Source organism: Barbus barbus (genome assembly GCF_936440315.1).
Source record: "Barbus barbus genome assembly, chromosome: 2".
Classification (NCBI taxonomy): domain Eukaryota; kingdom Metazoa; phylum Chordata; class Actinopteri; order Cypriniformes; family Cyprinidae; genus Barbus; species Barbus barbus.
In genome coordinates this window covers 16511230-16529568 of record NC_136730.1, presented here as the reverse complement: position 1 = coordinate 16529568, position 18339 = coordinate 16511230, and the positions used below count along the sequence as shown (strand labels likewise).

The following is an 18339-nucleotide window of genomic DNA, read 5'->3' as shown; positions in this document are numbered from 1 at the left end:
TTTAGAGTCAATCTTGGATCATGTTCTGTAACATTTCTGAACAGTTTTATTGTTCTGTTGCACGTCAGCTTCACAAGAAATGTGCTGACAACTTTCAGTAACATCTATATGACATCAAACTAATGAAGTTTATTCAAGATGCCAGAAAGAAATTGTTAAAGAATATTTCATATTTTCACTATTTTATTTTATTTTTATTAAATTTGACTTTATTTTATTGTATTAATTACCTATTTTTATTGGTAGTTTTATTGGCATTGAAGTAAAAAGTACATAGATAATTCTGCAGTAATAGATTAACATTCAGGTGACATTAGACTAGCACCATATAAATTTGTTAAAGAATGTTCCAGTTCTTGGCTTGCTTGCTTGCTTGCTTGCTTTATTTATTTATTTAGATAGTGTCAAATTACTATTAATAGCTTTTATTGTGGTTTTGAAATCATGAATGCAGAGATAATTTTGATTTATATTTACATCCAGATGATATCGGACTAACAAGGCATGGTCAAGAACGCCAGAAATAATTTGTACTTATATATTTCAAAACTGTGTGTAGTTTTTTTAATGTCTGCTAAACGTAGATAAACTTGGTAAACTGGTGACCTGACAAATTAAGGCTGAGCTCAAGAGGCTTATCATCGAGAGGGACTGTTGAGGGTGTTCATGACGGTAGGGCACATAGCCAGAGTCATTTAGACCTATTTGTGCTGGGTTGAACAGCTGAGGTCTAGGTCAATAGAGGATACTGGATGCAGATAAAGCTGAACCCATATGAAATGCCGCCTGTCTGAAAGTATTAATGGGCGTGTGATTTATTGAGTGCTGTGCTTTAACTTCGGATCAAACTACCTTGCAGAATCTAATCTCAAAAAAATCTCTAATCTCATTTTGCATTAATCTCATTGATACAAGATGGACACAATATGCTAGCTGTTATGCCCCTAAACTGCTAAATATATTGGGTGCAATAAAATTAAAATTTTAAATAAAAAAGAGATTTTATGATAAACCTAAAATGCTAATGTTTTTTTCATGTGGCTTGGAATTGTATACCTCTTGATCCCGTGGAGCTTATATTTGAACTTGAAAGCTTCCAGAAGACAATAATAAATAGAAAGGCAGGGGAGGAGTTTGAGTTGGTCGAATGAGGCTGCTTCACCTTTCATGCTTTAGACTTTTCACACTGTCCTATCAGCCGGAGTTTGAGAGAGTCAGTCAATATGTCACACACTCCTGCTAGAACTCTGGGCTCGCCCTGGAACAGTTTGGATAAGTTTTCAAAACTGACTTTAACCTGCTTCAAATTTTGTTGAACATTGTGAATGTTTCTTGTTTATTCAGGGATCAATAAGGAAGGCCTGATGGCCCAGGGCCAGTGACTTTCCAGACCAGTTGATGGAAGTGGGTTTTCACTATATTAACTAGCAGACGACCTGAATGAGTTTTATTGCAGGTTTGAAAAATCACCCCACACCAGCTCTGAACACCTCTCCACACAACCATTCACACCTGCAGCAACCTCCCTCTCCCCCACACCTACAATTCAGATCAGCGAAGATGAGGTGTGCCAGGTCTTCAGAAAGAACAAAAGAAGGAAAGCACCAGGCCCAGACGGTGTGTCACCAGCCTGCCTAAAAACCTGTGCTGACCAGCTGGCCCCCATCTTCACACAGATCTTCAACAGATCACTGGAGCTGTGCGAAGTCCCCTCATGCTTAAAATGCTCCACCATCATCCCTGTCCCAAAGAAACCCAAAATTACTGGACTTAATGACTACAGACCTGTGGCTCTAACGTCTGTGGCCATGAAATCATTTGGTTTTGGCTTATCTGAAGGACATCACTGGAACCTTGCTGGACCCCCTGCAGTTTGCCTACAGAGCAAACAGGTCTGTGGATGATGCAGTCAATATGGGACTGCACTTCATCCTGCAGCATCTGGGGCCCAAACGGTTCAAGGTCCAAATGACAGTTTCAGTGCAGCTTCAAAGGGCTTTAAACGATACCAGACGATGAATAAGGGTCTTATCTAGCGAAACGATCGGTCATTTAAAAAATAAATAAAAAAAAGTTTGTTTTATAAGCACAAATGCTCGCCTTGCTCTGTTCTGTAATGCGCGTTCGTGATGTCACGTAATACGCAATTACGTGGAAAAGGTCACCGTTGACTTAGGCGGAAGTACCGAGTCAGTAGGCTTTTTAATATTAAAACACCCAGGATACGCACACGAAATGGGCATTTTAAACGATAAACTGACACAAAGACATTTGAATATGTGTATATGGTCCTCCTTCCGCATATTTGTAAACACTGACTCGGTACTTCCGAGTACTAAGTCAACCGTGACCTTTTCAATGTCATTGCGTATTACGTGACATCACGAACGCGCATCATAGAACAGAGCAAGGCGAGCATTTGTGTTTATAAAACGTAAACTTTTTTATTTATTTTTGAAATGACCGATCGTTTCGCTAGATAAGACCCTTATTCATCGTCTGGTATCGTTTAAAGCCCTTTGAAGCTGCACTGAAACTGTCATTTGGACCTTGAACCGTTTGGGTCCCAATGAAGTCCATTTTATGGAGAAATGTTTTCATCAAAAACCTTAATTTCTTTTCGACTGAAGAAAGAAAGACATGGACATCTTGGATGACATGGGGGTGAGTAAATTATCAGCAAAAGTTTTTTTAAAAGTGAACTAATCCTTTAAGGAGCTGGCTGTATGGTGCAGTCTTAACAACCTGGAGCTTAACACGCTCAAAACTGTGGAGGTGATCGTGGACTTCAGGAGAAACCCCCCTGCACTCCCCCCACTCACCATCATGAACAGGACTGTGACTGCAGTGGAGTCATTCAGATTCCTGGGCACCACCATCTCTCAGGACCTGAAGTGGGATATTCACATTGACTCCATTGTCAGGAAGGCCCAGCAGAAGTTGTACTTCCTTCGCCAGCTGAGGAAGTTCAACCTGCCACAGGACTTGCTGAAACAGTTCTACTCCGCCATTATTGAATCCATCCTCTGCACTTTCATAACTGTCTGGTTCAGCTCAGCTACCAAATCTGACCTCAGAAGACTACAGAGGGTAGTCCGGACTGCTGAGCGAATCATTGTATCATTGCAACCCTCCCCACTCTTCAAGACCTGTACTCATCCAGAGTGAGCAAAAGGTCTGGTAAAATCACTCTGGACCCCTCACAATCCAGCACACTCCCTCTTTGAACTGTTACCGTCTGGTCGATGCTACAGAGCTCTGAGCACCAGAATGACCAGATGCAGGAATAGTTTCTTTCCTCAGGCAATCCATCTCATGAACACTTGACAATAAAACACGGAACACACAACTCTATTATACATTATTTATTCACCACACTTGCTTATTTTTTTTTTCATTTCAAAATTGCACATATCAGACCTGTACACACATAATTGATAATATAATATATTGTGTTTTTGCTGTTTTGTACATTGCCTATTTGTATATTTGTATATTATTCTTTTGTTATCTTTGTCCTGTCCTGTTGCTGTCTTTCTGTTGCACTGTGGAGCTTCTGTCACTATAACAAATTCCTTGTATGTGTAAACATACTTCGCCAATAAAGCTCATTCTGATTCTGATTCTGATATTATATGTTTGTTGGTAATGTACATGTCGATGTTGTTTTTGGACTTGCAAAAAGTTTTATAGTTTTTAATAGAGAATTAAATATTATTGTCATATTTTGCAGATTTAAATATCACTAAGGTATTGTAATGACTTGATTGTTTTGGATCCTGTTACAGCTGGTAGAAAACTATAAACAAATTAGTATTATTTTCCAGCTTTTCCAGTTTTTTTATGAATTTATAGCTGTCGTTGAGTCTTTTTTTCTGACATTTTAAGATTAAATTTATAAATTCCTGATATGTAATAATATACTACAAAAAATAGGTATTTATCATATATTGTGGGGCCATGTGAATATGGGCCAGCAGAAAAAAAATCTTTGTTGAATCCATATTTATTTTTTATTTAATATGGTTTTTTAAAGCACAAAGCTCTATAGGCTATGTAAACTACTTTTCAAAAGTTGTTGTTTTTTCTATTCAGCAAGGATGCATTAAATTGATCAAAAGGAACAGTAATGTTTTCAACATTGATAATAAGAAATTCTGCATCAAAACAGTATATTACAATAATTTCTGAAGGATCAGAATGAACCAGTCTGTTTTTTAAAAATATATTATATATTGTGAAAATATATTAGATGTATTATAGTAAAAAATTTTACTTTACATTAAAAAATATATTTTACTGCATCACTGTTTTTACTGTATTTCTGATCAAATAAATGCAGCTTTGGTGAGCATAAAAAAACTAATTTAAGAAACATTAAAAAGTGTTACCAAACCCAAACTTTTGAAGTGTACATATTATTGTAGTGATGTCAAACATGCAGAGATAATTCTACATCGCTGGGTTTCTTCAGATAATTTGTATATATAAACCATAACCTGTTTGTGTGGTTTTTGAATCTGTGTGCTCATTATAGTTCTGGTACTTTCTAAACACGTTTGCATGTGGTTCTTTGTTACTTTTTGACTCTTATAATGTCGACTTTTTTGATGAGTATAAAACAGAACAAAGCCAAATAGCGATGGGCCATTTAGTCCTGAAGCATACCATTGTGGGAAAAAGTTCATCATTGACGTAATATTGTTGACCTTCCTCAGCTTGTGGCATTTTTGTTGTTCCTGCAAAAACGTGTTTGTTATTATGCAAGCTCTGCTCGGTCTGGCATGCAGCCAAGAGCCAAAACCTGAAGAATGAGTGAAGAGATCACTTTAACAGAGATTAGCCTTGCGTGTGTTCACAGCTTTTGAACTCAAGGTGTTAGCTGTTATATTCTATATTTTTTTTTTTGCTTTGTGGTGCATTTTTTTCACAGATCTTCATGTTTGAAAGGAAATTCAGAAACACTGCTTGCACAGTACTTCATGTAATATTGTTCATTTTATACACTTAAACCAAACCTTATGTTAAAACAAGTTCTGACAGTCTTAAAAGATTTGATCCTTTTAATCAGTTTTTCTTTCTGTAACACGTCTTATCAGAATCACAGGTCAATTTAAAACAAGAAGTCCCAGTACTGACGACACCTTCCAGCCGTCTGTGTGCTGGACTTTGGAAGAGCTCTGAAAAATCCAATCCAGGAGTAGGAGTTGATGGCGGTAGTGTGACTTGAGAGAGTGGAAAATGCAAGATCACACTGTCAGCGGGTTCAGAGCCAGGTCTTCCAAACGACACACAACTTTCGGCACAGATTTACTGTAACTCGGCTTTCGTTCTTCAGGTGCCACACTTGCTTGAGCTTGATTACACGAATCAAGGCCAACCTTTGGGAAACCCTCATTCCTTCCTCCAGGATTCAACCCTGGAGTCTCCCCTTTTGTTTCCTGCTAGGGTTCCTGGAATGGAAGCGTTGTGACAGAGAAACACTCTGGACCGAACTGTTTTGCGTCAGCAGCATCTGTTTGTGTTGGAGGCAGGTTACCCCAGAGGGGTGAGCTGTAAAACGGAGAAGCACAGCAGCTGGGACGGCCCATTTAAATGTGTGCTCATATGCACATTATTTATATGTATATTTGATCATATCGACGCACACAAACAGTGATGAACTATTGCTTTATTTCCCTCGAGTGCCTTCTGTGTCAGCACTGTCGGAGATTCGTCACACACTCAGATTTGCTGTATTCCCTGCTCTCCCAGTTACACGTCAGACAGCAGGATTTTCATTTCAGCGCCCCCCCCCCCCCCCCCCCCCCCCCCAAAAAAAAGAGCAGTCACTTTGGAGCTCTTTGCTCTTAGCTGTGCCAAAACAGCAGAGGGGCAACGTGGTACGGAGCAGCCAGCCAGCTCTGCGCAGAGGCAGGGCGAAAGGGAGGGCAGCCAAACTCTAGGACTGCCCTGATGACCCCGTAAAGCCTCCCCACCTGTTCCCAGCGCCCGCTCTGGAGTGACTGGGATCTGGATGGTTGGCGAGAGGGGCATGACAGTGACTTTTGTGGCTGCTGGCCTGCGATTAACATTTGGCTGCTTTCTTACTTTTCCGTTTTGCTTTTCAGGAGTACTGCTCGAATCATATGTTTAATGCAAAAAAAAGTATTTATGTATATAATACTTAGCAAGGACACGCTCATTTGAACAAAAGTGACTGTTGTGAAGACTGTTCTTACAACCTATTTCTATTTCAAATAAATGCTTTTCTTTTGAACGTTATTCCTCAAAGAATCCTGAAAAAAGTATCAAGGTTTCCACACAAATATTGAGCAGTACAACTCTTTTCAGTGTTGATAATAGTCAGATATTTCTTGATCAACAAATCATTATATTAGAATGATTTCTGAAGGATCATGTGACACTGAAGACTGGAGTAATGTGTGCTTTTTAGTTAAAATGTGTTCCTTTTTCAAAAAAGTACAATCTTACTCCAAACCTCTGAACATTGTTTTTAATTGTTGTTTTCTTTTTTGGCAACATTTTGGTACCCCACCATCATGTTTTTTTTTTAAAGATGCTTCCTTTTTGAAAAACAGCCCTTTCTAACGTATACATTTTCAAATATATAGATTTGCACATCCCTAGACAGGACAGGATTGCCTTCCTCCTAGTCTAGTGAATCAGAAACCCTGGCTGACCACTGAATAACCCCACCTCCACAGCCCCCCTACGGTAAAACCAAAACAAATGGTGATGGCTAAAGCAGATGCTAGCGAGCTCAGACTGAGACTAAGACAACAACACACAATAAACTGGAACACGTCTTGGAGCTTAACTGCGTTCCAAACCCAAATCAGATTAATTCTAAAAATGTTTAGATTGTCATGTTTTGCAAAAAGAGACACTGAGCCATTCTGAAGACCATTGTCTTTATTGTGGAAAGAAGAAAAGCCATCAAAATCATCATCCCATGACGACATTGTGCGGAAATGCTTTCAAACCCTCCCTTTGGAACGACTCTCCATTATCACCCCATAACCAGTTTTAATAATTTATAAAACTGCAACTGATGCATCAACCCATTTACAGCATCTTTGTTTTAGAGCGCCTTATAATGACTTGCATCATTTCCTGGAAGACTGTAATCACACAATCACCATCATACTGAAGCTTTTCGGGCAAGTGGAATGTTAGAAGCTTGTAGCCGGTTCGGGCTGTATCTGTAACTACCCTCAGTAGTTTGGAGAGAAGTGATGCTCCCATGTGAAAAGCGCAGGATGGCGTGGTATCTCTTCTTCATTCCCCTCCGCAAAGGGAATGTTCCACAGGCCTGCCAGCTCCTCTTGAGAACATAACCCTCTTCCCCAGTCTCTCTCCTGTCCGTCAGAGTCCTGACACCAGCCACTGAGAGCCAGACATAATCACTGCTCAGCATGAAGTCACTGACTGCTTTCCAGAAGACGGCATAACTCTGTAATGACCAGGACTGTGAGCCATTAAGGATGGGTTGTGCCCAAGTTCAAGGACGAAAACAGTGATATTGGAGATGCTTGGATAAATATCTGTCAGATAATGGCACCAAAAATCTTTCAGGTTGCTGTACACATGAATTGATTAAGTAATAGCGTGTGAGATGCTTTTTTCACTTCTTCCTTTTTTAGGTAGCAGTGCTTTTGATTTTGTGGTGTTGCATAACGATAGATCAGAACTGATAAAAATGTATTCTTCACTGTGTGATTTCCATTGCCACTGCACTGTTTTCCCGGAGAACACGAAATGTGCAATTCAGATCGATTCGGCCGAAAAGTCATAATGTTCAATGTGAAATGTGATAGTCTCTAGGGGTCAGATGAGACTTGAGAAAGGGCCATTGACCTTGTCTTTGTGAGGCTGGCTGGAGTTGACTGCAGAGTAGCCAGGACTTTCCCACACTCACAGCTGCTGCAGACGAGCTGAGCCGTGAGGGGCGTTAGCCTGCACTGACGTCAGCTCTCTGACACCCACAGGAACACAGACTGGGACACATTCAGCTCTGCCACACACACGCACACTCTTGCTACCATACATGATAGCGCTATTCAAAATCACCACATTTTGTGGGTTAAAGCCAGATACATCATCATTGTGTACATATGGTCCTCATAATCTCGTACATGGTATTTTTGGTGGCATAAGTTTTAAATATTAGTTCTGGCTTTTTGTCGCTCCTTTTTGAAGCTTTTATCTACATACTGACCAGTTTTCTGCAAACCCTTAAATGCTGATTTCTTTACTTGGATCTATTTTTGTTGTATTTTGATAAATATACTCTACCATTCAAAAGTTTGGGATTGGACTCTGTTTATTCTAATCAAGGCTACAAAAATCCTTTAAAGTCTTAATCAAAGCAACAGTAATACGGTAATGCTTTGAAATATTATTACAGTAACAATAACACATTCTGTTTGAATAAATTTTATTCAAATTCAAATTTATTCCAGTGATAACAAATGTATTTTTTTCATTACTCCAGTCTTCAGTGTCATATGATCCTTCAGAGAACATTCTAATATTTTGATTTGATGCTTGGGAAACAGTTCTTATTTTCATTATTACAACGCTGAAAACAGATGTGCTACTTATTTTGGTGGAAACCGTGATACATTCTTTAATTAGGATATACAGAATTTGACAGATTATTTTTTTTATTATAATACAAAAGTGTTTTTGAAATTATAATACGAAAGTGTTTTGATCCGTTTGATGCATCCTTGCTGAATAATTTTTTTTTTTCTTAAATGTTAGTGTATAGGCCCTACTATTACTATAGAACATATAAACTGTTACTAGTATATCTGTTCTATATATACAGTTACTATAGAACAACTTTTTAATTTAGGTTAATATGTTATATGTATGTTAAGTCATTTTTTAAGTCAAGTTAGTTAATAATAAATCAAATAATGTTGCTTTATATGAATTTGAATAATAAATGTATTGGTATGTAAACAGCAACATACTGTAGAAATATAATTAATTGGTAGTTTATGTTACGCTATTGCATTACACAATGTTAATATATAGAAGCATATTGTAATGTGTTTCGGGAAAAAGCTTTCAAAATCAACCAATAACAACATGCTTGTCATTTCCTGTGTTGCATATCAGGACATATTTTCTTTGTTTTTAATCTCAGATCATACAGCATTTGCTTTTAATAAACTTCAACAAACTGTTTGCTGTGTTTTTAATAAAATAAAACAGGTTTCTCGTTTTCATAAAATCATGAAGCACAGACTGGTGTTTTCCTCTCTCTCTAGCTCTGTCTCTCTGCATGTAAAGTGATACGTGTTCATCAGCGGTTGGTTTGTTGTTCTGGTTCACTGGCTGGTCTGTTGTGTGTTGATGAAGCTCTTGACTGGCTATGTGTAGTGCCGTGGCTTTTATGATGCTGTTTTTGTTTGGCCAGCGCTGGTTGGCCTCTTTGTTTCAGACGGTGAGCAGTTATTTAGCTACTCTTATACTCTCCATCTCACACCTCAATACACTGACTCTCTCATAAAGACAATTTAGTAGCGGAAGTTCTGGGGGGGGTTTTCAGTCTTGTTGATGTCTCATTTTTATTTAGTCTCATTGTCAGCAAAGTTCCCACGTCCTTTGTGTTAGCTTTAGGTTTACGTAAAGTATGATGGCTTTGACCTTATGTAGGTGAATATCTGCAGACTAGAGTCTACTTTTGAGTGTTTTAACTTGGTGTTTTGTAATGCAAATACTATATGACACATTTTCCCCACAATACACTCACAGGTTATCTGTCCTTAAAAGAACAAGACTCTCTCTTTTTTTCCCTGTGGGTCGGATTAAGGGAGTGTATTTTTTACACGTGTATGGGTGTTTGTTCTTCTATTTATTGCTTGGATTTTATTTATTTTTTTGACCAAATGTCGTTATGTTAAAATGTAATTATTCAGTACAATATTTTTAAAAGAAATTAATAGTTTTATTCAGCAGGATGAATTAAAGTAACAGCCAAGACTTTTTACATTTGTGTTCTAACAAAAATGTTCAATTTTGAATAAATGCTGTTCTTTTGAACTTTGTATTTGTCAAGGAATCCTGAAAAAATGTATCACACAACACAAAAATATTTGTTTTCATCATTAATAATAATAATAAATGTTTATTGAGCAGCAAATCGGCATATTAGAATGATTTCTGAAGGATCATGTGACACTGAAGGCTTTGCCATCACAGGAATCTGGGAACTACAAAATTTGAAAATATATTAATGATAAATATTTCATATTTTTATTATTACATTTTTTTATTATACAAATGCAACCTTGGTGAGCAATAAGAGACTGCTTTCAAAGACATTTGACCTTTTGATTTATATCAAGGCTATAGCAAATGGTGCAACTCTAGTAAGACAACAAGATATTCATGAGATTCATAATACTTTTTTACCTTTTATAATTTATAAAACTTTTTTTGAAAATAGTGATTGAGATTGTACGCCCATATGGAGTCTTTACAGGTGTTTACACCTGGTAGTTACATGAATCTCAAGTGCGTCTCCCGTGACCACTTGTGATCGCATTTCAAGGGGAAAGTCTCTGATTTCATGACTACATACATCACTAACGTCAGAGTGTACAAGGAAATTCTGCGTAGTGTTATTCTCAAAAATACATGCATTTTAATCTAAAACAAACATGATGTTTTAAGTGGAATTGTCTTTACCTACTTTACTTTAGATGTGCTTCATGTGATCTGTCTCACTGCACGTCAAAATCAGTCGATTTATCGAAAATGTATTTGAAAGAAGTCTCATACTCACTAAGGCGGCATTTATTAGGTCTAAAATACAGTAATATTCTGAAATATTACATTATTTAATATTAATGAAAAATGTCTTATAAATTTCTTTTATTTCTGTGATGGCAATGCAGAATTTTCAGAATTTTCCATTTCTCCAGTCTTCAGTGTAACATGATTTTTCAGGAATCATTCAAATATGCTGATTTGCTTTTTTTTAAAAGTACAGTATAATTGTGAATGTTGAAAACAAGTTGTGCTGTTCAATATTTTTTGTAGAAACCATTATGCATGTTTTACAGGATTCTTTGATAAAGAGAAAATATAAAAGGGAATTTATTTAAAATAGAATTTCTTTTGTAACAATTGAAAATTCTTTACTGTCACTTTAGATCAATTTAATCCAAACTTGCTAAATAAAAGTATTATTATTATTATTATTTTTTTATCTTAAAGACCTCAAACTTTTGAACAGGATGGATTAGCAGTTAAACTCTAAATGCAATGTGCACACGTGCTTTTACAGCTATATGAATTAGCTCACAAAACATTTTGGACCCGCATTTAGTGCTGTTCACTTCTCCCAAACAAATCTTAAAACCAGGTATACAAGAGTCAAAATATTGTAAGATATTCAAGGAAGTAGATTTTATGAAACTGACCCACGTTTATTTTTCTGTTAATCTCCGTTCCATCTGTGAAGCTTACTAGCTCAATAAAGCGTAAAGAACATAGCAAGATTTGCTTAAGTAATTCTTTGACATTGTGGGGCATTCAGAGGGGTCAAGACTCGAGTCTGTGTTTATATACTTATGTAGCACTATGCCACATGCTTGATTTAATAGGAATGTGTCTGACCAGTCAGATGCTAAGAGGTCATTTTTGACCCATAACCTTCCCTGTGTTTGAGAGAAAAAGTGTCAGACACCTTTTTCTGACCTCTTTCTCTCTCCCGCCATCCTGGATGCTGTGACGTTTGTACTATTGTTTGCTGGCCTCTGTCAGGTTGCCATGGCAGTGCTTATTTGCCATACTAAATGTCTGATGGTGCTAATGCTGACAGCTAACAGTGATCATCTGTCTGATCAGTAAAACAGCTGATTTGAGAGCAAGGGGCCACAGAGTCTACATCGTAATCAAATCCCAATCCAGACTTGGAATTAAGTCATTTGAACTCTTCATTTGTGTCTTGGATGAATGTTTGTGTGTTACACTTTTGATTCAGTGAAAGCAGGTGAGTGCGTTTCCATCAGCACCTTCTGTTGCTCTCTGAGCCTGTGTGTTGAATGAGTCTGTGGTCATGTCTTTTGGACAGCTCTGAGTGCCTGAGAGTGCTGCTGGTTTTAAAGATCAGAGCTGCTGGAAGTGACACATGACACGGCCAGCGCAGGTGCAGGGGACTTCTGCTTTGTCTGTTGTGTGGAGAAACCAGGCTCTTCTCTCGCATATCACCAGTACTCCCCCATGTGGGCAAACGCTGTGCTGCCATTCGGCTACAGTGACTTTCTGAGTTTAACATGGCGACTGCTTACATATGAGACGTTGTTGGCCGAGAACTCTCTCGAACGTTGCTTGTCTGAATATTTTAGAACTGTGACATGCCACTGTTTTGATAATGCTGTTGAACTATTGTTAATTTGTGTTTGCTTGGTTGCTAAATTAATGTATGCCATTGTTCCCTGAAAAGTTTTCCATGTCCCTGAAAGAAAGGATTTTATTTCTCTTTATTGTTGTAAACAAATAAAGCAGACTCCTTGTTAAAAAAGGGTTGTTATAAAATCTTCAATTTTAATTTTTCTAATTCCTATAAAACTATCTGCATATAGTCATTTAAATAATATGAGGCTATAAAACTGCATGAAATATTTATCCTTTTAAAAAAATTATTTGTCACTTTGTAGGACTGTAGAATTGAACTGCAAAAATATAAAGTGGCCAGGAAAATGGCCAGAAACATATTTACTTAATAGTTATAGCACCTATTTTTTTCTTATATATTCATATAAATTTTAACCAACGTCTTAATTGTTGAAAAATAAACTATAAACCCCTTTTTTTGTTAGTCAGCCTAATATGACTCATACTTCCCAAATTTGCCAAATGAAAAAGATATCTTTAGCTGAATGCATATTAAAATCACATTTCTCAAATGTCTGTTTAGAGTGTGAAATGTATATTTGTTTTGTTGCTAAACATGTTGATTGTGACTTGTGGAAGTTTGGGCCTCTAATTTGTATAATGGATTAGTGATATTTCAGTCTACAAGACCATTCAATCATATATTTGTTTAGACAACTTGTTTTGCAGTGTAACTGTAAAAGTTGCTTTGCTACTTCATGATACCAAAAAACAGACAGCCTGTGACCTATCTTGGTGATAGTGTTGTGGGACTTGGCTTCTGTTAGGTGACTTTCCTCTGAGCCTCTGAGACAGATAAAGTGGAAATGCAGTCAAATGACGTAGTTTGGTTAGATACGATCTGTGAGCGCTATTGTTGACGTCTCATTGTGGTCACAGTGGTTTTCTTTTTTCCCCTGCAAGCGCTAGAAAGGTTTTTGTTTAGCAGCGTTCAGCTCACGAAAAGCATTGCTCAGGTGTTGACAAAACGTTCAAGCACACATCAAACGCTTGTTCAAACCAATACGTACATATGTGTTTATTTTTACATGGTTATAGGCACTTCAGAGACATAAAAATAACTCATTTATCTGCTTCTTTGTCTTAAATTTCCATAGGTTTTGTGCAGGGTGGCAGTCGTGAATGAAATGTGCTTTAAAGAGCCTTTGTTTTGTGTCCTGTAGATGATCCTGTGGGACTGGGACCTTAAACAATGGTACAAGCCACAATATCAGGTCAGTACAACTCCTGTTTAGCTTTTCAACATTTAATCGGCATGATTTATGTAAGTTTTGCACTCACGTGACATTCTGGCTTAAACAGCCATTATCCAGACCAGACTATGTTTTTAATTCACTTTTTATGAACCTTTGTGAGCTACTTTCAGTTATAAATCACAATGCCTGGTTCTAAATGTTAAGCACATTTATGTTTTAAAAATATATAATTATAATTATTATAGATTTGATTATTTATTAGTATAATCTTTGTGGTCTGTCACATACAGACCAGCATCTCCTCTCACTTTCTTTCCGTCTGAACAAGCCTCATACGGTCCATCTGAGGACAGTTTGTAGCCTGTTAGCATGCTGAGGCCTGTAGCCCCTCCATCTGCCCACCGCTCATTACTGCGGCTGACCTGCGAGTGGATAACCCTCATCCTAGCTCACATAAAGCTTGCCAAATGACGTCAAAGCCTGAAGGAAGTGCTCGCTGTGCACTTTTACCACACATGTGAGCACGCACACACACGCAGGTCGCAGCAGTGCCGCCACTCTACTTTATTACTTTTATCAGAACCACAACCCCCCCTTCAAAAAAACTTATGTAGGTCTGAATTAAATACAATCAATAAAATGAGCTCAGCATGTACGCACAAGGCTTAAGATGGATTAAAACTAGCTGAGTTTATAGATACCCAGAGTTCTTCCTGTAATATCGTTATGAACTGTTCCTTTTTTCCGCTGAGTGGATATCATCAAAAACTGTCTCTGCTACTTGGCTGGATTTATCAAATGGATGGCTCCGAGAATGAGTCATTCTTTGTTACAGTTACTACTGGCACAAGTCTGGAGCAGCGGGATGGCATGCTGTAGTGTTGCTGTAGCTCAAACATCGCATGGCACTAAAAACGCCAAAGCTATGGGTTTGATTCCAAGGGAATGCATGAACTGATAAAATGTGTAGATTTAATGCAATGTAAGTCACTTCGGATAAAAGTGTCTGCCAAATGTATAAAATCCTGCTGTACTTCTAAATGACCACAAGGAGGCAGTATAAGCCTCATAAACAGATTATACATACAGGATAAATTTCTGTTTCTTTATGCAGCAAATTCCCTAATTTTGCATTCTATGGATGTTCTAATCTTTGTCTGCTTAGGGTGCAGTGAGTGGCAATGGTGTGGATCTCTCTGTGATAAACGAGGCCAGGAACGTGGTCTCAGACCTGCTGATGGACCCGTCTCTGTCACCGCAAGTCCTCTCATCACTGCGCAGTGTCAACAGCCTCATGGGAGCTTTCTCTGGGTCCTGCCGGCCCCGGGTCAACCCCTTCACCCCCTTCCCCGGCTTCTACTCCTGTGCTGAGATAGAAGACCCCTCAGAGAGAGGAGAGAGAAAGCCACTAAAGGTAGGTGAGCCGCAGTGTTGGGAAAGAGACTTTCCTCACCGAGCTACAAGTCACGCAAAATTTGAAGTAGTGTAACTGCAGCCAAGCTACACTTTTAAAACAGTAGGTAGCAACACACTGACAAACTACTGACAAAAAGTAGCTACTATATTGTTGTTGCTCAAGGGCCAATAGTTATATATTTAGGTATAAACACATCTTGTGATTATAATTAATAATTATAATTTTAGAATTGAATGTATTTTTCTGTGCACTGATATTAAAGTTATGACCAGAGCTGGTAAGATGATAATTATATGCATTTTAATGCAGATTACTGACCAAAAAAAAAGTAAATTCTGTGCTATTTTGTCAAAATAAATTACAGTTTATATTAAAAAAGTAAAATAGTTGGTTTTAAATGCTTAAAATTAATTTAGGCATCACATCATTATAATGTATAGTCTGATATATGGATATTTATTATGAAAAGTTAGTCTAATAATATGGGAAATGTGGCATAATTACATTTCCAGTATGAGAAATATATCCAATATAGACAATAACATTGAATGAAAAAAAAATCTCTAATATCAGATAATTACCATTATGGAACCGATATACACTATCATTCAAATGTTTGGAGTCAGTAAGATTTTTGTTTATTCCATCCTTATGGAATTTTTTTTCTGTAAGAACACTGTACATTTTTCAAAAGTGACACAGACATTTGTCTTTTAAATAATTTATTTTTGATTCTGTTCTTCAAAGAATCCTGAAAAAAAGAGTATATCCCGGTTTCCAAAAAAAAAAAAAAACTTAAGCAGGACCTTTTCTCAACATTGATAATAGTAAAAATATTTCTTGTGCACCAAATTAAAAAACTGCTTGACCGTTTCATGAACTGTCCAAATGCAACGATTTTTATGAGTGTGAGGAAAGGTGAGAAGGCAGTTTAGGTGAGCGTTTTAAAATATTAACTTGTGGCTAAGTGATCAATACAGTGGGACATTAGGACATTTGCTGGTTCAATCCAGGCTAGTAGCCATCATCTTTGCCCTTGAGCAAAGTTGTGCCCTTAGATATCTCCAGAGGTATTGTCCCTGCGACTGGTGCACTGTAAGTCATGCCTGTTTATTGAGTACTTCCTAAATGACCTTGTACTTTCAGGGTCTGAGCAGCAGGAACAGTCTCCCTACCCCTCAGCTGAGGCGCAGTTCAGCCTCTTCCTCTCTGCCTCCACCGGAGTCTGCCTCGTCACGCTGGGAACGCACCAATGGAAAGAGATCTCACTCTGAGCTCAGCAGGTCAGACCCCTCAAACTGTCTCACGACTTCACCCTTACACCTCTCTGTACTCCTCTGGGGCAGGCAAGGACAGGAACACAGGTGCATTTGAATCTGTGGATTGATTGGTCATCGTCACCAAGCGTGATATAATATGACCAAACAGTTGAGGTTTTAGTGGAACACTGCTTTCTGTAATTTCACGGTTTGTCCTCAAGGTGGCAGTGTTAAAAAGAGATCTGTGAGAATCTGGGTTTAGAATCGCTAAAGAAACTTCATCTGAAGCAAATTTGAAATATAGCTAGGCTCACATGGAATTGTTGAATGGGAACATTATTCATTCATGAAATACTCCATACCCCCATGCCTTTTTATTAAATATTTTAATTTATTAAGTAATTTTATTATGCTTTCAGCTATCAGTGAAATCTCAGTTGTGACACATTTTGTCATGTGACTTCTGTACATTTCTTTTTTTTTATCCTACAGCCAGAGTTGTGTTTCTAATGGGCCCAACAGCAACTTGCTGACTATTCCTAAACAGAGATCCTCCTCCGTCACGCTCTCCTATGGCCACACTATACCCAGAAGACCAGGTCTGCAACCATCAAGAGTGAAATAACCTTCCTTTTATAAAATATTTTGTAAACGTTATGAGTTTAGCCAGATTGATTTACATGTCATAATTGTGGAGGTAGCATTACTTCAACAGCTGTCCTCTTCTTACGTTGGTAAATGACAAATAAAACAAAATCTACTATAAAATACTTAAGCAAAGTCTATCTATCTATCTATCTATCTGTCTGTCTGTCTGTCTGTCTGTCTGTCTAATCTGTATTTATTTATTCTAAAGAAAAAGTTACATTAAAAAAAAAAAAAAAACATATTGTAGAGAGATATTTTGGTCTAAAAATGTTTTTAAAAAATGTGTGGTGTAACCAGTAAGTAAAATGTAAAAACAAATTAAACACATTTTCCAAAGTTAAATGAATGAATGTATATGAATGTGTGTGAGATATAGAATACTTAAAGGTATAGTTCATCCAAAATGAAAATTCTGTCATTGTTTATTCACCCTCATGTTGTTCCAAACCTGTATGACTATCTTTCTTCTGTGGAACTTATAAAAGATATTTTGAGAAATGTCTTTTATGTTTTTGTCCATACAATGGAAGTCAAATGTCACTGATCTTGAAGCACAACATGAGGGTCTGAAGGGGTCCTTTCTGGTTGTTTTCTTGTTGCAAGACAACGAAATGGCCACCTGTACAGTATGTTGACTACACCACACTTATTTAATTGGACAGAAAAGCAATAATATTTGGCTATGCTAACATTAGTTTTTCAAAAATTTCAGTATTTTAATACTGACCTTAACAGACCTTTAGCGTTCTCTGTACAATTACACCACCTTGATTTAAAGCCCACAAAAAAAAATCAAAATTATTTTAATTTAGGACTTAATTAATTGCAGAAATGTAATTGTTCCTTTTTGTATGAATTTATTTATTTTTTTATTATTGGATAAATGAATAGATATGGATTTTCATGTCTATAGGTGCTTCTCCCAGCCTGAGTCCTGTCAGCTCCCCGAGTCACAGTCCCCCTGCTGCTCCAGGCTCCTCTCTGGTCACACGCTCTCCAGTGGAGTTCCCAGACACCGCTGATTTCCTCACCAAGCCCAGCGTCAACCTGCACAAACCACTGGGCTACACGCTGAGCTCACCTGATTTCCAGCAACAGTATCGAGGTCCCTCCCCGGCCCCCTTGTGCACCAGGTACTGTAACATCTAGAACCCTTCCCCTCTCAATTAGGTTGTACCTTACAAACAACATAATTAATAGTATTTTTTATTTTTTTTTGCAGTTGTGGCCGACAGATGATGAAAGGTGTGGCCAGTGTGGAGGTGGGTGAGGGCCATCACGCAACAGCCAATGAGATGCAAAGAACACGCTCAGGTAAAGTTAATAGGCCATGACACTAATGCCATTTATCACAAAAGAGTCATTCCTGATTCCATCCTTTATTACTCAAAATGATGCT

At 37.6% G+C, this 18339-nt stretch overlaps 1 protein-coding gene across 1 annotated transcript in view; it reads left to right on the top strand.

Annotated features, from left to right (window-relative positions):
- The window catches only part of LOC306884709 (cGMP-inhibited 3',5'-cyclic phosphodiesterase 3B-like), a 46600-nt gene that overhangs the window by 20599 nt on the left and 7662 nt on the right, over window positions 1–18339 (top strand). The window contains exons 2-7 of the mRNA XM_079440828.1: window positions 13584–13634; window positions 14782–15030; window positions 16180–16316; window positions 16785–16891; window positions 17854–18073; window positions 18163–18254. Of these exons, the coding sequence (XP_079296954.1) occupies window positions 13584–13634; window positions 14782–15030; window positions 16180–16316; window positions 16785–16891; window positions 17854–18073; window positions 18163–18254 (856 nt within the window). The remainder of the gene's footprint in view (window positions 1–13583; window positions 13635–14781; window positions 15031–16179; window positions 16317–16784; window positions 16892–17853; window positions 18074–18162; window positions 18255–18339) is intronic.